This window comes from Entelurus aequoreus, linkage group LG09 (genome assembly GCF_033978785.1).
Source record: "Entelurus aequoreus isolate RoL-2023_Sb linkage group LG09, RoL_Eaeq_v1.1, whole genome shotgun sequence".
Taxonomy (NCBI): Eukaryota; Metazoa; Chordata; class Actinopteri; order Syngnathiformes; family Syngnathidae; genus Entelurus; species Entelurus aequoreus.
In genome coordinates, this window is record NC_084739.1 from 39,305,274 (window position 1) to 39,327,883 (window position 22,610).

The 22,610-nt window shown below is 37.4% G+C and overlaps 2 protein-coding genes across 3 annotated transcripts in view; one reads left to right on the plus strand and one right to left on the minus strand.

Moving 5' to 3' along the window:
* The window catches only part of LOC133657428 (kynurenine 3-monooxygenase), a 35,021-nt gene extending 27,252 nt beyond the window's left edge, over positions 1–7,769 (minus strand). The window contains exons 1-5 of the mRNA XM_062058744.1: positions 7,620–7,769; positions 7,388–7,457; positions 7,181–7,278; positions 5,556–5,645; positions 2,462–2,510 (exon numbers count right to left, since the gene is read on the minus strand). Coding sequence (XP_061914728.1) covers positions 2,462–2,510; positions 5,556–5,645; positions 7,181–7,278; positions 7,388–7,457; positions 7,620–7,682 — 370 coding nt within the window. The 5' untranslated portion in view covers positions 7,683–7,769. The remainder of the gene's footprint in view (positions 1–2,461; positions 2,511–5,555; positions 5,646–7,180; positions 7,279–7,387; positions 7,458–7,619) is intronic.
* Positions 7,770–8,552: 783 nt separating this feature from the next.
* Positions 8,553–22,610, plus strand: part of ide (insulin-degrading enzyme) — a 55,110-nt gene continuing 41,052 nt past the window's right edge. Inside the window, exons 1-8 of one of the 2 annotated variants that reach the window (XM_062058743.1) lie at positions 8,553–8,647; positions 14,240–14,424; positions 15,594–15,801; positions 16,735–16,904; positions 18,859–18,981; positions 20,170–20,282; positions 20,390–20,552; positions 22,429–22,521. In XM_062058743.1, the coding sequence (XP_061914727.1) occupies positions 14,265–14,424; positions 15,594–15,801; positions 16,735–16,904; positions 18,859–18,981; positions 20,170–20,282; positions 20,390–20,552; positions 22,429–22,521 (1,030 nt within the window). In that variant the 5' untranslated portion in view covers positions 8,553–8,647; positions 14,240–14,264. Of the gene's footprint in view, positions 8,758–14,239; positions 14,425–15,593; positions 15,802–16,734; positions 16,905–18,858; positions 18,982–20,169; positions 20,283–20,389; positions 20,553–22,428; positions 22,522–22,610 lie in introns of both variants that reach the window. The other variant, XM_062058742.1, reaches the window with a different exon arrangement.

The following is a 22,610-nucleotide window of genomic DNA, read 5'->3' on the forward strand; positions in this document are numbered from 1 at the left end:
ATGCTATACGTTTACCAAACAATCTGTCACTCCTAATCGCTAAATCTGATGAAATCTTATACGTCTAGTCTCTTACGTGAATGAGCTAAATAATATTATTTGATATCTTACGGTAATGTGTTAATAATTTCACACATAAGTCGCTCCTGAGTATAAGTCGCACCCCCGGAACAAACTATGAAAAAAACTGCGACTTGTAGTCCGAAAAATACGGTAGTTTAAATCTTTTGTTGATATTGTTACACCACCATTCTGTGTTTTTGTCTGATTATAATTGTTATTAAAAATGGATTAATTCTATGATCTGGAAAATGTTAAATATCAATGTCAGCATTGGTATGACAAATACTTTTTCTGTATTGGATCGATACCCAAATTTGTAAGATCCCCAAAACTAATATAAAGTGTCTAAACAATAGAAGATTACTTTTTTATTACATTTAAACAAAAGTGAGCATACCACCATGTTACAAAAGAAAATATCCAGACATTGACAGTATAATAGCAAGCAGATTAATAATTGTTTTGAGTGTTGTTCTACTGTACTGAAAAAAAAGTATGGTGGGAGTTCATTTCTATTAATTAGGGTACAATACAATATCCACTGTATACTGTACATACTGTATGCCTTAATTGTTGAGTATAACGGTATCATTTATATTTAATGTATGCTCCCAAGCCATGAACATCTAGAAAAGGACTAACCACCAAAGTGTCAATAATATACAGTAAAATGTACTGTATATAACCCTGAAAGTTCAATAACAAAGTTGCTTAAATCAAATCAAAAACACCTAAGATTACCGACACCTCCCTATCAAAAAAAATGCAAAATGGTTATTAATAGGTTAATCTAGCATCCAACTATGTCTTGCAACACTTCACTCAACATAGATGTCATAACGTCATCAAAGCTCACAATAAAGCATTTACACACAGCACCAACATTTTGGGAACAAGGCTGGAGTGATAGAAGAAAGGTAAAAATACATTAAATCAGCATCGGAGAATAATGAACAAGTTTCCCTTTTGCATCTCATTGCCCATAATTGTGGTGCATTCAAAGACACTCAATAAAATTTAGAAACAGAGGTGTCACTAGTTTTTAGAAATAAGGAGAGACTTAACCCCTAGAAGATGCACTAATAATAATACAATAATTATAATAATGATGTATTTGTTACGGTTCAGACCCCTGCCGTCTGTGCGCACCTCGGGACACGCCCACGGGTGCGCACATCCAGGGACGCGCCGCGCGCGTCTCCGCCCTGCAGCAGCCACCAGCTGCAAACACTCACCGGCTATCTGCACACCTGATCCTGATGAGGGCGTGCCGGATAAAGGCAGGGTGGACCCAAGGATCGGGGCGGGAACTTAGTCTTCTCATGGTGAACCGTAAGCGAAGCTTTAGCTTTCTCGTCTTGTTTCCTCTCCGTGCCTTGACCCCCTGTCTTCTCCCGTGTCCCCGCAGTACCCTCCGTCGCCTGGACAGTGAGCTGTGCGTCTCACATTTCCCCGGATCTCCCTCTGGACACTGACTGCCTCCCTCGATCCTTGACTTCCCTCGCTTGGCTCCCCTCTACCCCTGAATTTCCTCATCTCTGTTTAACACTTGGTAACACACACACTTCAGCTAACTACACACATAGTCTTACACCACACACTCTTGTATTCTAGTTCACACTCCATTTCCTTAGTTTAGTTGTATTGTTTATTATTATATATATATATATATATATATATATATATATACCTATCTATATTGTCTATATATATAATAAATATTTGTATATACTGTCCCCTGGTGTCTGTCGCCGTCACCTCCCCTTAGTCCAACCATAACAGTATTACTATGATTCGTATTATCCATTGATGATAATGCTATGTGTATCAGATAATATCTATACTTTATACTATATGAAGTAAAAGACAACTATGTATTCATCATCATATTTAAGTAAATAATGGCAGATTACATGATTAGTTCAAATACATTTTTTGCTGGTTTATATTGAATTTGTTGGCACTTTTTGGTTTAAAAAAGAACTTCATTTTTTTTAAACAAAACCAAACTATTTAGGGTGGTTTATCCAAATATGTTCTAGAAATGTTAATATTCCAAAAATCGAACACCTAATTATGGTTTTACATGGGTTTTAAAAAGCTACTTTATACCAAATCCATGTGATCATTAGTTTTTTAGTGCATGTAAACATACCAAGTGTGTTTGGGTTTACGGTAAGATTGTGGGAACTTTTTCCCAGAATTTGGTGCTGTGCCCCTGTCTTTAAAAAGAAAAATAAGCGAACATTGTTTAACTGGATTAGGTTTGATTTCCTTTGTATAAGAAAGTTAAACTGTCATTTTAATTTTTCCATCGTTATTATGGCTGTCATGTTGTCACATTCATTACTGAGAACATTTCTGTACAATTAATTATGTGAAGACAAAAAGGTCTGACCTGTTAGAAGCTCCTTGTTCAGATTGGCTCGGTCTACTGACAGGATGTACTGGAAAGAAGACATCAACTTATAATCGTGCAAATCTGCAGGTGCAGTTTTAAAAATAGGCAGCATGTTTATCTAAATTGGAAAACCGGATGCTTCTGGGCTTTCTACCTTCACAATGACTGTATTGTATGTCTAATAATAACAGCCGCAGCATTAAACAGACAAACCATGAATACTATTAACAATTGAAACTTGTGACAGAGAGAAAAGACAACTCTGCACAAAATGTTTCTGTTTTGCTTCCTAGTTTGCTGACAAACGTGCTTATCTTGGTGTGTTTATAGTAAAATGCAGAAACGAATGTTTAATTGTACAACAGGTGTGGTGCAAAAAGAAACACTAGGATGGTGGGGGTGTGATCATACTTGCCAACCTTGAGACCTCCAATATCGGGAGGTGGTGGGGGGGCTTGGTCGGGGTGGAGGCGGGGGGCGTGGTTGGGGGCGTGGTTATTTACAGCTAGAATTCACCAACTCGAGTATTTCATATATATTTCATATATATATATATATATATATATATATATATATATATATATATATATATATATATATATATATATATATATATATATATATATATATATATATATATATATATATATATATATATATGAAATACTTGACTTTCAGTGAATTCTAGCTATATATATTTTTTTTTTATTTTTTTATTTTATTTACATAGAAAAAAAATAAAAAATACTTGAATTTCAGTGTTCCAGTGGCTATCCATTAGATGGCAGTATTGTCCTGTTTAACTTCTCCGTTCATGATGAGTATATCATTTCGGCCGCCATGTCTGTAATTTCCTCGTTCTTCTGCTTCGTCTCCTTGTTCTGTGCGCAGTTGTGCACTCTATAAAAGCCCTAGATGTTATGACGTCTTTGGGCAGGCAAGCTGTTTATTTTGTGGGAAAGCGGACGTGAGAACAGGCTGTCCCCACTCAGTCTCAGGTCCGCATTGAGCTGGAGGGGGCGTGGCCTCCAGCTCCGGCTGAATACCGGTAGTTTGTCGGGAGAAAAACTCTGCCGGGAGGTTGTCGGGAGAGGCGCTGAATATCGGGATTCTCCCGCTAAAAACGGGAGGGTTGGCAAGTATGGGTGTGATAACATTGCACTAGTTTTAACTGCAAATGCAAATGCAAAATTAACTGTAGCATGTTGTAAAATTACAACAATCAATTGTCACATTAAGAATGGTGTTCATTTAATATTTTCCTGGACTTTGTCAGGGTTGCCTGGCGTGCGATATTTATCGTATATATAAGCTCATTTCAACCATTGTAATCAATAATTGCAAAAATCTTATAATATACGATAATTTGAGACCTTTAAAACTATGGGGATTAGCAAACACAAAGAGAATACGTAATTAACGTTGCTTAACGTTGTGCGTGGTTTCATCTGCATCTTTACAGTCAGGTGGGAGCGCTGTTCTGCCAGATGGGGGCGCTGCTCTGCCAGATGCAGCTTGTTTCCAACAGTGGTGGTACTTTATTAGAATTATGGATCTAACAGTATTGTAGATACTGCGGTATTGCGGTTTCAAAATCTTCACAATAATGCCGTGATGTATAACGACATCAAACAAAAACGTGGTGAGTGTTGGTTTTTTTGGTGTTTTTGCATCGGCTCGTCTGAAATAAACTACATTTCCCCAAATTTTAGGAGATTTCTGCAGATTCACCGCGCACCCGCATGTGTTCCTACTACGACTCTCTGTATTAGCAACACTAGAATTTGTGCTAACATTCCTGTTTTGAATAAACCATTCAAGAAGAACAAGCAAATCCCAAAACGTCCGTCTTTTGTGGTCTAGTTTTAGACTAGACCACGACACAGGGACTGTAACACTGACAAACAGACAAGCAAGCCCTGGCGACGACATGACCTCTTTGGCAGAGGTAATAAAGCGCGCCACGTTCGTCTCGAGCGTTCCAAGCCAAAACAAATATGTCAATGCGCACCGCGACCAAGAAAAAGATATTAGAAGCCAGTGAGGCTAAACATTATTTTGTGAGGTATTCAAATTATTAAAAGTTATTTTGTCAGTTATTTTTTTTGAGAAACAGCATTTTTCTAACTGATGTAAAAAAAAATGTCCACTGCAGAGAACACTGAAAGTAAAAGTGGAAACTAAACTGAGCATTATTGTTTTACACTTACAATGTTTACACTGTCACTTTAAAGACACTCAACTGTAAGGGTTTATATACTGTATATGTGTGTATATATATATATATATATATATATATATATATATATATATATATATATATATATATATATATATATATATATATATATATATATATATATATATATATATATATATATATATATATATATATATTTGCGTGTAAGAGTTCCTATACAATTATTTGCACTTAAAAATACTTGTTTGCAGTAATAAATAGGATTAAAACATTTGAGCATTATGTTTGTGTTCAATTACAGTAAGTGTGTTAACCTACACATTCCTGCCACTTCATTTTACACACTATGGCATTTGTAAGTCTTTTTTTGGGGGGGGGCATATACCACAATAATTCCGTACCATGGTCTTAATACTGTGATAATATCGTACTGTGAAATTTTGATACCGTTACATCCCTAATCTGCCTCAGAATCACATTTATTGGCCAATTATGTTAAACACACGTAAATTGACTTTGTACTCTAAAGGTAGACTGCATCATAAGCTATACTATAGTCGGTCTATGGTCATGTTTTACTGATACTGAGCAAATTGAGTAGGAACGATATTTTTTCTCAAAATACAATAATTTTAAGTGTCTGGTACGATAATTTATAATTTCTCATCTATCAACACATGTAGCGCATTGTTGTAGAGAAATCTAGGAGGATGTCATCACTTTAAAATATGTAGACCCTATTATGAAATGGATTTGATATAGGCGGGAGGACGAACGGGGGAGCCCAAAGGAGGTGTGGGGTTACCAAAGGGGTGTCTTGGACAGGGCGCTATTGAAGTTAGAACCGCCACTACATGTGTGAGTTAGAATCCCATGCAAAGAGTGTCTCACCTGGCCCTTCTTGCCATACGGAATTGGAGATTGTACCCCATTTAACGAATGGATCATTCTCGCATGCATGGCAATTCCCTGGGAAACAATCTAGAAGAGAAGAGTACCACTTTACAGAAACCTGTTTTACTTATAGTCCTAAAGGGCAAACATACACTATTATGTTTATACTGTAAACAATATCAACCCATGGATTGTGTTTTTGTACACACAAATTATAGTCAGAAATAGAGATTGACAAAATGTATTTACATGACATCACATGGACAAAGATAAGACCTTCTGGAGGAAAGTTCTGTGGTCAGATGAAACAAAAATTGAGCTGTTTGGCCACAATACCCAGCAATAGGTTTGGAGGAGATAAGGTGAGGCCTTTAATCCCAGGAACACCAATCCTACCGCCAAGCATGGTGGTGGTAGTACAATGCTGTGAGCCTGTTTTTCTGCCAATGGAACTGGTGTTTTACAGAGAGTAAATGGGACAATGAAAAAGGAGGATTACCTCCAAATTCTTCAGGACAACCTAAAATCATCAGCCCGGAGGTTGTGTCTTGTGCACAGTTGGGTGTTCCAACGGGACAATGACCCAAAACACACGTCAAAAGTGGTAAGGGAATGGTTAAATCTGGCTAGAATTAAGGTTTTAGAATGGCCTTCCCAAAGTCCTGACTTAAACGTGTGGACAATGCTGAAGAAACAAGTCCATGTCAGAATACCAACAAATTTAGCTGAACTGCACCAATTTTGTCAAGAGGAGTGGTCAACAATTCAACCAGAAGTTTGTGGATGGCTACATAAAAGAACCACACTTCATGAATGTTTTTGTGACCAACAAGTATGTGCTCCAATCACTCTATCACACAAAAATAAGAGTTGTAGAAATTATTGGAAACTCAAGAAAGCCCCGACATTATGTTCTTTGCAAGTGTATGTAAACTTTTGATTGTGACTGTACCTGTACATTTAGCTACGGTTCAGGGTTTGACATTGCTGGTTCCCTTGATACCAATACCAATACCGATCACATGTATTAACTATACATATTTCAATGTAATTATGGTGAATGCTATTGACAGTGTAACAATATCAACACACTATTCAAACTATAGTTCCTTAATGTATTTTATTGCATACAATTGCTTGAGCAAAAGTCTGCTCCTGGCTTGCTTTCAGTGTGTGTAACATGTTTAGCCTTGTCATCCAATGATAATGCTATTTAAGATCCTAACAAATACATTTTTTTTGCCGCGATGTAGGTGGTTATATAGCTTAGGGGGGCGGTTGCACACTATGCATGGGGATACATGATTAGCTGGTAGCCCCTTGTCAGCCGAGGGATTGAAAACAAATACAATGTCATCTAGAGGGGATCTGCGTTTGTGAGTGGCATTTTTTTTTCACAAAAATTGGCCCATACTGATCCGAGGCCAATCGATCGGCACCTAAACCTATGAAATATTCATGATTAACTGATAAAGACGAGTGTGTAATCTTTCTGAAAAGTCACGGACAAAAACAATTAGGATGCCTGATAGCACATGTAGTTGTTAGTTACAGGGGTATAATTGTGAATCTACATATAAATGATTCATGTCTAAATGGAAGACTAAATTAAATCGACAAACCTTCTCCTCCATCCCAACATGCTTCAGTGACTGACGACCCCTGTGAGATAAAGCCAGGTTGATGCTTCTCCCTTTGACAGTGTTTGCTTGCCGGATGTCTGCAACCAAGATATCAGACAGTGAGTTTACTATCATTTGTTTGCAAACTGCTCAGATGTAGGACACGGATGGTAGGTCTGTGGGTCAGGAGATATTTAAATATCATACCTTCCCGAGTTTCAAAAACATGCACATCAAAACCTCTTTTGGCAAAGAAGCAGGCATTCAGTGCACCGACCTAAATCACAAACACGTTTCAGTAAAATAAGTGAACTCTTTTAGTTAAACACAAAAGATGAATTCAATGTTATCTTATCTCATACAAGTGGTTGCTCTGGAAATGTTAATATGAAGATCAAGAGAGGCAATCAGCTATCATTTCACTTTCACTTTGTCTTACCAATCCACCTCCCACTACTGACACAACCTTTTTCTTCTTGGATCTTTCAGTTGAGTTGTCCATGTTCTCACCCACTGGCTGTCCTTTGCAAAATGCCTGTCTTGTCAAAGTAAACACCAACTCTCCTACACAGTTTTGCTCTTTGCACTTTAGCCTTTGTGTTGTGGTGGTGGGATATGTGGCCCATTGCAATATATATATTTATGAATATATAAACATGTATGCATTAAAGCCTCACTTACATCCTAGAATTACAAGACACGAATTAAAAACTATTCAGTTTATTGGTATTCATTTACTAACTTTTTACAAATACTGTAGTCTTTATTTGTGCAAGAAAATAACTTTGTCTCCATCTAGTGGTAGTGGTGATGATTACAGCAACTGACACAGTGACTAGACTACGCAGCAGAGGTGGGCGGATTGATCCAAATATTGATCATGGTATCGACTATTGATTAAAATGTTTTCTTTTTTGCCTACTTTTGGCAAGATGAACACGTTTGTAATCAAATACTGGCTCAGGTGGTACCCAAAAAAATGAATGTAGCAGTGTTAAAGGGAATGGCAATTACTGTATTGTAAGCACCAGTCATATATTCAATGTCGGCAATAAGGTTACATTCCGTATCATTAGGCCTATGTTCTATTACATCACTTAAGTAATTATTGATGACGTTGCAACAACAACAACACGTTGCATGTTCAACAAGTTTGAGACCATTAATCAAACAACTGTGAAAACACAAGACAGGACAAAGCTCTGAAACCTGAGTCACCCATTATATTCGATATGCAGACCTTGTAGTCAATTTACGAATCCGTGATACAATTGAATTGCTTCATATAGGTTCAATATTCAGCGCATTTCAACAATAACTTGTCCAAACCTGAAACGTACACATAACTGTTCAAAAAAAGCTCGGCGTCAGCAGGTTGAACTGAATGCAATATTTCTCCGGGACTTCAATGGATGATCAGCGCTCGACTCTTTTTGTCTAAAGCAAGATGGTGGTCTGAAAGGCAAGGTTTGTTGTCCATGGGTGCAAAGTATGTTTAAGTGCATCAACCGAACGGCACATTTTAAGAGATATTTCCAGTCAGCGGCAAACGGCTCCCATCTCAACCAAGTAATTAAGTAAGTGTTGAGCGACAACATTTGAGTCCATTTGTTGAATAAATGTGTTGTTGTCGGCACCAAGTCAAGCTAGCTAGCTAAAGCACTAGCAGTAGGCGCCGGGCCGTTAAGCCGGGAGGTTGACCTGAGCTTTCCGGCTTCAACACTTCAGTTGTTCGGGTGACGTCTATTGTGTCGCCGTGGTCATAAATCATCAGTATTTTAATATATATTTCACATAACGATACAGTTGAGTTGGGTAACTAGTAACTACAGAAGTGTTCAATTCGATGAACAGTCGCCATGGAGTCGTTTACGAGAAGGGGGAGGCACGGTGAAACAGGGGTTAGTGCTTGTGCCTCGCAATACGAAGGTCCTGAGTTCAATCCCAGGCTCGGGATTCTGTGTAGAGTTTGCATGTTCTCCCCGTGACTGCGTGGGTTCCCTCCGGGTACTCCAGCTTCCTCTCACCTCCAAAGACACTAAAATTGGCCGTAGTTTGTGAATGTGAGTGTGAATGTTGTCTGTCTATCTGTGTTGGACCTGTGATGAGGTAGCGACTTGTCCAGGGTGTACCCCGCCTTCCGCCCGAATGCAGCTGAGATAGGCTCCAGCGACCCCGAAAGGGACAAGCGGTAGAAAATGGATGGAGAAGGGGGCTGCATGAATTGTGGTCGTCACTGTTATTTTTATAATATTTATATTGTCACGCATGCGAGTGTTGGGTACATTTTTAATTGCAGGTGCTCTTGTCGTCTCCCGACTAATTGCCAAATTTTGCTTGGTTCTTCATATTCTAGGAACGCCTAGCTCGGGTGTATTCACAATCACTACACGATAATCCTCTTTCCTAATAAGCACTATACCTGGTTTAATCAACATAACACGTTGAATGAACCAGGGCTGATAAACGATCAAAATATTTAATAGAGATAATCGCAGTTTGTTCATGGTTATAACAAAATTAATCGCAATTAATTGCAGATAAATATAACTGTGTCATTGATAAGTGTACTCTAGACCAGGGGTCGGGAACCTTTTTGGCTGAGAGAGCCATGAATGCCAAATATTTTAAAATGTATTTCCGTGAGAGCCATATAATATTTTTTAACACTGAATACAACTAAATGTGTGCATTTTTAAGTAAGACCAACCTTTTTAGAGTATAATAAGTCTCTTATTCTTTTTAATAGCATTGTTATTCTGAAGCTAACCAATAATAAATAAATACCATTAATGCGACTTCTTGAAAAGGTGCGGTAGAAAACGGAATGAATGGATTAAAATGCATGGGAATGTTTTATATTTTGAACGTTATTTTTAACACTGTGATTACCAGCGGAATTATTTATTACTTATCGTGTTAAGCAATGTCAGCTAAGATTTATCTGAGAGCCAGATGCAGTCATCAAAAGAGCCACATCTGGCTCGAGAGCCATAGGTACCCTACCCCTGCTCTAGACAAATAATTTTCAAGTTTTTATTACCGTGATTGGACAATGAATTTGCTTGAATTAAATGTTGGTTTTTTTTGGTTTTTTTAAAACATTATGCTTTTTTTAACAGCTCGATACAAAATAACATATACCGGTACGCTTTTAATGACAAAAACAATTGATTGGTTTCTTGTCAGATTTTGTAGGAATACAAACTTTGTATCATTAATAATACAAAAGTTGGATATTTACGATCATGCTTTGATTGTCAAAGATGTTTGGTGATGTAATCTGTGATATTGCTACCTGAATAAATGCTACTGATAATCTGTACATTACATGTTGGACAAGTTAATGGTATTTATAGCTCTGCATGACCATATTTTAACCTTCTCTATTAATTAATAAAATGTAATATTCAGCCTGCCAAGCATTCTGCAATTGCAGACTATCAACCAGAACAGGTTGTAAAAGAATATACACTTTCTTTCAATCTGCCAGAAAACATTTAATTACGTAGAAATATCGCAGATTAAATTACAACACATCATTAACAGCATGATCGTAATGTAAAACACATTTTTATTTTGTGATGTATGTACAGTGTTTCCCATAAACTGCCAAGATACCTGTGGCGGTGGGGGCGTGGCTATGGGCGTGGTCACCATGACATCATCGAGTAATTTGCATAATTTACTACAATATGATTTTCTCTAAAAAGGCTAAAAAAATGTATACTTACTAATTAATAATAACAGTTTTGTTTTAAACGTCCATCCATCCATCCATCCATCCATTTTACAATATAATTACAACACTTTATGTACATATTTATATACAGATTTGAACAATAAGTTATTCACTGAAATATATTTATTAATTGTGGTTCTTACAAAAAATATATCTTATAAAATATAAAAGCTAAAATGTCTCTTAAAGCTCTGCCCCTTTAATTAGTGCATACTAAATAATATAACTTTAGCCTACTACTACAACCATATTATTTACCAGCAACATAATAATTTCTCTCTTTCTATCCCCTCCTGCTCCGGCCCGGCTGCACCAAATGATAATATAAATACATTTAATAAAGTCAAATACAAATAAGGCAACAAGAGAAGTATCCTACACTTCTCTTTTGTAAAGTAAATCTGAACAGCCAATATGGGCATCTACATCAACTATATGATTTGCCTGAGAAGCTGGACAGGACAAAAAAAAAAAAAATATATATATATATATATTTATTTTTTTTAAATTTATTTATTTGTGGCGGACGTAATTCTTTCGTGGCGGGCCGCCACAAATAAATGAATGTGTGGGAAACACTGATGTAGTTAGACCGGCTGTGACACGTAACGCTATTATTATTAAGCCGGAAATGTGGTATGAAAAGAGGTGTCTTGACATGTTTTGACGAAAGTCTCCAAATAAAAAGTAACTCTAGACTTCCTTTCTACCGTATTTTTTTTCTACAGAGCTTTTTTACTCTATTATTAAATCAGGTAGTGTAATAATCTACATTTTATGTTATCAATGCACTCAATTGTTATGTAAACACAGACGTGAAGCTCCTCCTCTCTGCAAGCGGCAAAAAGCGCCAGCAGGCGTTTGCTCCAATTATGTCATTTTATGGTGATCAAAGATTAAATGGTCTTGTCTTGTTGGGAGAACGACTTGCCATGGCTTTGGGTCTGAGATTTCCACAATGTCCCCCATTTGTGCATTTATGCTCGCTATTTTTGAGCTTGCAGCTCTACAGTAACTGAACGCCATTACTTTTTTCCACGCTACGGTATGGACCAAGGGTAAAAAAAGAGTCAGGACAAATACACGTTAAACACACGGGCTGTCTATCTGTGTTGGCCCTGCGATGAGGTGCCGACTTGTCCAGGGTGTACCCCGCCTTCTGCCCGAATGCAGCTGAGATAGGCTCCAGCACCTACCGTGACAACGAGAGGGACAAGTGGTAGAAAATGGATGGATAAAGAAATATTAGCGCCATCAAAGGAACTTATAGTTTTAAAGGTGCTGTTAGCAACTTGCTCAGTTACATTTTTCAAAGCAAAAACTATAACAAAAACATTGGCTAGCTTGTTTTACTGTTACTGGTTTACAGAACACATTTGTGTTAAAAAGGTCTATATTTTTCACAAATACTAAGTTTGTGTACTCAATTTTTATTTACCAGCCTGAATAAAATGATTTGTGTTTACGGCGGTCTTTCACTTTGTCTCGTCAACACATACACGCGGAGACCGCGTGCACACATACAAAAGCAGTGCAAGTGAAGCAACTAACAATTTGCAGTCATGTTGTTGTTATGATAGACCATACTGTACATTCAATGACACCTAACACTAACTATCCATATCTCCATTATTAGCTAACAACAACCAAATCTAATGTGCATGTGTTAATGTCGTAGTAATTATGTCATTATGCAGGAAGAGGGTGGGATATACTGTGTAATAGGGCTGGGCGATTATAGGATCGTGATCGTTGATCGCGATTAATTTGAGTTCGATCACGGAGATCAGCTGTTGCCATTTTTACCTCGATCAAATATGGCAGAAATGTCTCTTAGAAGTTATTGCAGTAGTAAACAGTAGGGAAGCAATAAATTGGTTTAATCCTGCACGGAACAATCCGCCTTTATTGACCGTGGTCCTGTGCGTTCGTGTACGTTTGCGTGTGTTTTTTGTGAAAGTGTTTGTGTCCGTGTGTGTGCGCGTGACCTCCCGTTCCACCGTTACGAAAGTGAAGCTCATCAGGACGTAATAATTGTTCAATCAGCGTTGTCTCTTCCGCTTACACAGCGGGAAGTGCAGCCCAGAAGAACAAAATAAAGAAATATGACTAACAGTAGCATGGAAGTTGAAACACAACATTTAAAAGGAGCAGCTACTTTAGTGACACACTTTACTTTCACTATCTGGTGCAGCTCCCCAGTAATCCTGCACTGAATGCGGACTTGCAGGCACTCAGAACCTCTATGTGACTGTATGTGTCCGGATCGGGAGAATCAACGCACCCACTATCTTAATCAGAAAAGGCATTTTATATATACATATTTTTAATCAGACCATTTGTTTGTGTCTGCAAGGATTCCACTCCTATGATATAAAATGTAGTAAAAAACAACAACTCTGCAGACAGATACTGTGTTCTTTTTGTTTGTGAATAAAAACATTTTGTTCTGAAATAATCACTAAACTTGTTTTATGTGTTGGTACTTGGTATTCATTATTTTACAGTACCTCAAATTCAAACTACACTTTAATGTATTTTCATTTAATATGAGATACAGAATTTGAGTTTTAAAAACTCCACAATCTGGGTCACCGCTTGTTGTTTGCCAAAGCACTTGTGAAAAGCACTGATGTATACAAGTCATTAAAGAATAAGAATAATAATTTAACATTTGACAGCGTTAAGTAAAATGTTAACTTGAAATAAAAGTCCTATAGTATTCAGTACACCAATTATACTTTGTTTACTGTAGAATGTTTGTGATGACAAGCAAAAAAAAAAAAAAAGAACTTTGAGAGGAAAAAAAATTGTTCTCTTTAACCCCACAAAATGTACTGAAAAAGAAGCAATACCGTGGCTCTAAAACCAGGTACGAACCGCAGTGTGGGTTCCCTGTACCATTGCAACTCTAGTAAACACAGTTATAGAAATGAACAAAATGACAATTGTCAACTGTTAGCACATATCTCCTCAATCAAACAAGGTGGACATTTTTGTTACTAGATACTGCAGTAGTAAACAGTTAGGATGCGGTACTCTGTAGTATCCTGCACAGGACAATTCGCTTTGATTAAAAAAAAAAAATTGTGATATAAATCGAGATCTGATGATGCGAAAAAAATTAATCGTGATCCTTTTTTTTGCCATTGTGCCCAGCCCTACTGTGTAATGTACATTTGAAAGTTAGCGCCCTCTAGGCATCTGTTTGAATGTTGCAACAGCCCCTTTGACAATTTTTCCAGACCTACTAATGACTATTTCCATTTATGGCTGAACTCCTTTAAATCATACATTACTATCTGTCTCTGTTGTAGGCTGGTGTCATCTTCTTCCCTCAGAATGATTGACCCAGCTCTGGATCGAGTGGTCGCTGATATCATTCGCTCCCCTGAAGACAAACGTGTTTACAGAGGCTTAGAGTTCAACAATGGCTTGAGGGCCATGCTCATCAGTGACCCAACAACAGACAAATCATCTGCTGCTTTAGATGTCCACATCGGTAAGAAATCACTGTCCCATGTTTTATTGTTTGACAATAAAGCATTCCCAGTAGGTCATCTTTGGTAGTTATTTATTTTCGATATATTCCAGGGAAAAAAAAGCTTTTTGACAGAATTTCACATTCACATTGAAGACTGACAGGCAGTGAAGATACATACAGTATTTACGTCCACAATACACCAATTCATATCTTTACTCATCTAATATTTAAGCATGGTGGTTGACCAGACAATAGCCAAACATTATAATGTGCTGTAATGCATTCATTAGTTTCTTTAGTGTGCCTCACAAATTTTAACAAACATACACAAAACAAAAAATAAACATCATGCATGAATCGGCCTGGGCTGAAAACACATTTAGCTGGATGATATATTGTCTCACAAATTATTGCTGAGAAATGATATTGTCAGCATTATTTTGAGACCAAATTCAGCAATAGTGTTATTATAATATATTGTAATAATGATGATGCAAATAAACCTTTCAAACACAATTCACTTTTATTTTATTATTACTGTAGTATTTTTTCCTTAGTAATTGGAAGGTCAAAACCTTATTATCCTAAATAAGTAAATTCTAATAAAAATTTGAACTTCAATAAATATTGGACATCATGAAGTGCAGTTTATTTTCCCCGAGTTTGAAAAACTTTTTTCAAAATTTTTATTGTCATTATTTTCCAACAAATTCTGTTTTGTTCGGGCTTATGTTGGTCATTTGGTTTTTAAGCCTAAATATGCCCACACAATGACATTTAGCTTTACAATATTTTTTTTCCTCCTCATTTTTGTAAGTTTCCTTTTTTGTTGCTTCTCACTAGCAAATCGCAACTAGCTAGGCTCTGTCTATGCATTGTGTGCATGCGTGCGTGCGCTACCGGTCCGCCTCCCTCCACTGAGGCAAAGATTGTGAATGACTGGCAAGAAGCTTCACTCTCTTTAATTTAATTATATTATTGAATAAACACATTAAGTTACTGAGAGTGATGCACAGAGTGACAAAGAAAACAAACACTTAAGACATTAATCAAGTTATTGAATACATTTTCATGTATTGTTGGATTAAGGCATATGTATGAATAATTATTTCCACACAGAGTCAAATTGAAATATCTCCACTGCATCTTTGACTGTATTTTAATAATAGTTCCACTTGAATTTCCAGGTTCCCTATCGGACCCGGCAAACATTGCAGGCCTGGCGCACTTTTGTGAACACATGCTGTTCTTGGGGACAAAGAAGTACCCAAAGGAGAATGAGTACGGCCAGTTCTTGAGTGAGCATGCTGGCAGCTCCAACGCCTTCACCAGTGGCGAGCACACTAACTATTACTTTGATGTGTCTCACGAACACTTACAGGGAGCTCTTGATAGGTAATTAACCATTGATTTGATTATATTTCACCTGTGGAACATAGTTTAGTGTGCATGTACAGTACTATGCAAAAGCTTAACTTTTTACACATGTACTTTCAAAATAGTACACACAAACTTTTTAGTGTATTGGTGCATCGCCTATAGAACAACCATTACATTTTCAGTGAAGATCTGGATATTTGTCAACATTTGAGTCCTAATAGTGTTAATTAAACCGCTAATCCCCTTAAAACCATAATAGCTTACTAACCAAGGAAAGATATACACAAAGTAGTTTTTGTTTAACAGTGTGGCCATATGTGGGTTTGCTCATTACTGAGTTAACATTGTAGTTTTGGTCATTTGTTAAACAACAACTCTAATGTTGGCTTGAAACTAGTGTCATAAAGGACACCTATTGACAACAGCACACACACGAGTGTACTATATTTTCAGTTTTTTTAAAGTTACTATAGTATAACACTGTGTTGAATTTGGTTTTATACACATGCAACATAGACACTGACCTCCTCAGGCATAGGGTGAAGCTGTTGTTCTTTGTGGTGGTCGGAGTAAGACAATCAGTCAATTGTGGGATGAGATTACCTTCATAAATTAATAGTCCCCTAGCATGCACCTGTTAGCTGTATAAGGTAATTGTTCTCCACTACTAGTAAAGGCTGAGGACCATCTGGTCTAGTGAGAATGGACACTGCGTGCAAGAGTGATTAAATATTAAAAGGCGCGCCTTATTTGTTAGTTACTCGATGACGGCTGACTCTCAAAACATTTACATTTCAAACCATACCAGCCAAGATTTGTCTTCCACAAAAAACATGGAATTTAATTTATAAGTCATCCAAATTTAGTAAACCATTATTTATATACTGTGTTGTGGACAATGTCTACTATCCTTAATGATGACATCCATTTGTATGTTCTAACCTGTAGATTTGCCCAGTTCTTTCTGTGCCCGTTGTTTGATGAAAGCTGTAAGGACCGAGAGGTGAACGCTGTGGACTCCGAGCATGACAAAAATCTGATGAATGATGCTTGGAGGCTCTTTCAGCTGGAAAAGGCCACTGGCAACCCAAATCACCCCTTCAGTAAATTTGGAACAGGTAGTTTTTTATACACAGGAAGATTTATTGAGGTACACACATGATCAGCAATAACAATAAAGTATTTTAGAAGGCCTTAAATATCATAGATGACTGGGGTAGCAGTCTTAGTTGGGAAGCCCACGTCCAAGGCGTTCCCAGGGCAGCTGTGAGACATATTGTAGTCCAGGGGTCGCCAACCCATCGATCGACCAGTCAATCTTTGAGATGATACCGGTCGTGAAAATATTAGAAAAAAATATATTAATATAACATCATTGACACACCCACCCGGAGAATTACCAGGCAAGCATTTTAAAACCTAAACATGCCTGCGTGTCTTTGCCTCTCTCTCATCAGCCTCTCTTCCCGTGGCTCTCCACACCGCCGCCACGAGCACGGCCGTGCGCTACACCCTATCTCACAAATGCGCATGGCATGACATGCTCATAGATCATTAAGCTGCAACAATGCATTAAGGGTGACGGTTGCAATACATCGGACATTTTCTAGCATTCAACATCAAACAACTCTTTTGCAACCACGAGTCCACGACCATTATCGCTCGTCTGTGACGAGAACTAACCAGCCAAATTATAGTCCTTGAACATTGCTCCTTGATTTTATGATGATTCATGATGCATACAAAACTAAACATTGTCTTGTGCAAAAGCAGTAATATTTGATAAAACAAGCCGGCAGCTAAAGAAGGACTTCCCATTTATCCCCTCTTTAATCACACAGGATAAACCCGCCAGGTGAACAGCTGATTTTACTACTTCCGAGTCTTGACATAAGACAACCATGTGACTTGCGACCCATATGTAACCATAGGATGAACAAATATACTACGATACTAAGACTATAGTGGCCATAAACAGTTAGTTTTTTCTGCAGGGGTGCCCAAAATGCGGCACACAGGCCATTTGTGCGGGCCAGTAACTTGTTTGTCAAAATTGGGAAAACCGCAAGAAACACAATGAGAAAACGCTAAAATGTTGACATTAGCCAATAATAATGACACAAAGCTTTGTCTTTAAGAAACCAAAACAACAACACAAATTGTGTATATATATATATACAGTATATAAATTATATTTTTTCAATAAAAAATAATATACGTGTGTGTGTGTGTATATATGTATATACACACACACACATAAAACATAGTTGACGCAGGGGTAGATCTTGCTTTGGATTTTGGCTAAGACCAGGGACCTTGGGCTCGAAAAGGTTGATGACCACTGCTGCAGTCACTCCGTGTCCTTGATCTACCATGGGCCTCCTCCAAGTTAGGCATGCCGAAACACTTTACAAGGAGGAACTAGATGCGAAGTGGAAAAAGGGATCGATTCTTTGTTGCGTCACAATTAGATCGTGGAAGATTTATAAACCGATGGACATATGTCCAAATATCGATTATTTAAGTATGTTAAATAAAGTAACACAGACTAGAATGCGGCATTAATGCTAATGTTCTCTAAAAATTAGTTCTAGGTTTGGTTCTAACTAACCATGGGAGAACCATTAGCCAATATTCTTTTCAATGTTATGTGTTAGCTGGATTAGCACGGAGGAGAGAATAGGAGAGGACAAACTGTGCTGGCCACAGTTTGTTGAATATCAAGTAGTAAAACAAGAAAATAATAAATGCTCTTTACATTTGAACAGAAGGCTAATAAGAACCCAACTTTACTCAGTAGACTCCATTCAATGTGGTGGAGCAGCAACCTTACTTAAAAAGGAACACCTGATGTCAGTATTGGATAGTATTAGAAGAGAAGAGCCCACCGCCTTATTGAACTATGTTTGGATTTTTAAAGTCATTTCACAAAGGGAAGCTATTTGTGCTTGATGTCTTATAAAAGGTATTCAAAACCTCACCATGTGATGCCAATTATTAACAATTGACAATCCAATAATACAGTATTTTAGTTACTCAAAAGAAAATCAAATGCAATCTGTTTTGTTTTAGGTAACAAGTTGACCCTCGAGACCAGGCCATCAAACGACGGCATTGATGTCCGTCAGGAGCTGCTCAAATTTCACTCAACATACTACTCCTCTAATCTAATGGGTCTCTGTGTTTTAGGAAGAGGTAAGACAATATTTTCCTCAACATAACCAATAAGTAAGATGGATCTGTTTTAAAAGGAAAGTGTGATAAAGTGATTTCTAACAGTCAACTTAAACAGTATCTAGCTTTACAACAATTTAATGATGTTGCTTCCAGTGTATATGTAATAATTGGTTTGTTTTCCTTTAACTTTTGACCATACCTTTTATTGGTTACCGTTTCCTATTATTAAAGTTAGATATTGGACATTCATTGTTTGTGTGCAGTCAAGTGAATTAATAACTACTGAAACATGAGTACCGTATTCAGTATTTTCCTTCAGCCATTTCACATCATACATTTGGTATTCGATATCTAAACAATGTCACCTCAGTCACCCTGTTATTGGAATGCAAACCTAAGAAACACCCTTAAGTAAATGCTTGAGTCAAATGTTTAATGATGTATTCATGCTGGGTTTAGTTTTCCTTTGATAATTGTTGTAATTTTATAACAATTTAGGTTCTGGTGAATGGAAGTTTGCAATGTTATAAGTACAGCCCACCTGAACAAACTCTTCTCTGATTTCGAATCAACATTTTGCAATAAAAAAAATTGGAATGGAGACAATAACTAAACACTAACATATGGAATCAATAAAGCAAAAACAACACATGACATGATTGGAAGGACCAATTATGACACCTATGATGCTAAGAAAAGCAGTTTATTTGCTGTAATGGAGGTGATTTTTATTAGCCTCCACACTGTAAGGCGATACACAATTAGCTACTAGCGTGTCAGCCGGAGGACTACAAATAAATATTTACAATATTAGCCAGAGGGGATTGGCGTTTGTGATGGAAATTGAAAAGCATTAATCGGCAATGTCGAATGGCAATCACATACCTTTTCAGGAAAATTGTTCGATAAATGATCGGTGGTTAGCTGATCAATTGGCACATACCTAATATAAATGACCGTTGGAACGCATCGCTTAGTTGCAGCTGCAATAAAAATTCCCCTTCTCTATTTAATAACTATTGTTTGCTTGCAATGAAGGAAGCCAACAAGCCAAACAGTCGACGAGTTGTGGTTGCTCACAGATTTGACAACACATCACGCGCCAAACCCTGACCAAACGCAATAAAAGCTAAATAAATGCTGTAATTTTTTCAACAAAATACATTTGCTCATAACTAAGTGTTGAAAGCTTTTTTTCACCTGCAGAATCCCTAGATGAGTTGACCTCAATGGTGGTGAAGCTATTTGGAGAAGTAGAGAACAAGAATGTACCTATCCCAGAGTTCCCCGATCACCCCTTTCAAGATGAATATCTCAAAGTGAGCATTTGTTTTTCACTTTTGCTGTTTTAACTTTTCACTGTTGCTATACAAGTATAGTACTGTATCTAATTATTTTTATTGGTTGCACCTGTTTGTTGTACCAGCAATTCTACAAAGTTGTACCCATCAAAGACATTAGGAATCTGTACGTGACGTTCCCCATCCCAGACCTGCAGAAATACTATAAGTCAAACCCAGGACATTATCTGGGACATTTGATAGGTCATGAAGGTCCTGGAAGTTTGTTATCTGAACTCAAATCAAAAGGTAATACATGTTCAATATATACATACAGTCATGATGAGCACACAACAAATGTTTTGATATATTTTCAAGCTTACTTCAGAAAAATTATTTATTATTTCCTAATAAATATGAAGCATAACTAGGGATGGGAATTGATAAGATTTTCACGATTGTGATTCCACTGTTCTGTTCTTTATCGATTCTAATTTGGCTAAACGCATAGCAAACAAGTAGATTAGCATCAACTTTGTTTCGTTTGTAAGAAAACATGTTGTATGCAAACACGAGTAAGGTCTTAAGAGACCCACAGTCTCTTTTATTTGGAAAATAATTCTAATGTGAGTGTGAATGGTTGTCTGTCTATCCGCTTTGGCCCTGCGATGAAGAGTTAACTTGTCCAAGGTGTACCCTGCCATCCGCCCGAGTGCATCTTGGATAGGCACCAGCCTATCCAAAATGCACTTCCAGGGAGCATGGAAGCGAGGAAACAGCAGACCACTCGATGATGTAAACATAAGCACACACAGAAGTGATCACGGCGCCGCTCTAGTTTGTATGCGTTAGTGCTTATAATAACAATATCACTAATACTTGGTCAATATTCAAGTCACGAAATGTAAATTGAGTATTGTTGGTGGTTTTTGAATGGTTATTTATCGGATTTTAGGAGTGGGATAATGGAGCTCCCATTAACTCCGCTGTAAGCATACTTTTATTGACGTTTGTTTAATATTTAGAATGCATTTAAAAAAATCCATCTGTCCGTAGGCAACATTCCAAAAAAAGTGCAGTTCCCCTTTAAGTATGACCCCTTTTCGCTGAAAAAAACCATCAGAGCAAAGTTTGGCACTGAGAGAGCTAGAGAGCCAATTTTGAAATTTCATTTTCAGAACCCCATAAATATAAAATTTTTGACCATACCAGATAAGCTTGCAAAATATGGGGACATTTCGTGCATGTTAAGGACCTCAAAAAGGCATTTAAAAGAAACAACTGCAATTTCAATAGTGCCCTTGCAGTGCTCTGCAGGGCTCGCTCCATTGCTCGGCCCCTAAAAATATTCAGTATTATGTTTAACATTTTTCAAATAGAAATCAAAACTATTCTTTTTTTTTTCATTATTATTATGTACAGTCTATATATGCAAAGTAAAACTGTCAGTCAACAAATACAAGCACATTAAAGTCAAATGGAACAGTGTACTAACATTTTTCAACCATACACGATATGTCTGACTAATCAGTGTCTCCTGCTGTGGAGAACACCTCTTAGACAATAAGGAGAAGTGCAAACAACCTGTCAGATGCCGTGTCCTCATGTAATGCATGCAAAACATTAATTTCACGTTTACAATTAATGATATCATGTTTTAACACCGCCTTCCGTCCGAATGCAGCTGAGATAGGCTCCAACACCCCCCGCGACCCCAAAAGGGACAAGCGGTAGAAAATGGATGGATGGATGGATGGATTTTAGTGTGTTAGAAACCTGCAGTATTAAAAGCAGACAACTTGCTGACATTGCCGCCGCTGCTGCTGGTGGTTCACTACCGTCCCGTAGGGGATCGAAAAGCGTCATTCGTTCAACGTTATCATATGCTCTGTCTGCTAATATTTCTGCTAGTATTTTCTCATTTTGATGCAATATCTACTTTGCAAGTAGATATTGTAGGTTGCCCTGTTGTCTTCCTTTCTCGTAAATAATTCTAAAATGTGTGCTGCTTAATGGCTCCGTAAATGTTGATGCCATGCGTGCCCACAGGCAGCAATAAGGGAATCATTAACAAAACTGTCTAATGATTCCCAGGGATCGAACCTTGGGAGCGGGTTCGTACCAAGAACCGGTTTTCGATTCCCATCCCTAAACATAACCTTATTGAACATGCCATTCTGTTAAGGCTGGGTGAATACACTTGTTGGAGGTCAAAAAGAAGGAGCCAAAGGGTTCATGTTCTTCATTATCAATGTGGACTTGACTGAGGAAGGTCTTTGTAAGTACTGCTTGCTGTTTACTTCTAAAGAGTTAATACACTATGTGTTTGTGTAGTAGACACTAAAATGTAAATAACCCTGATTGAAG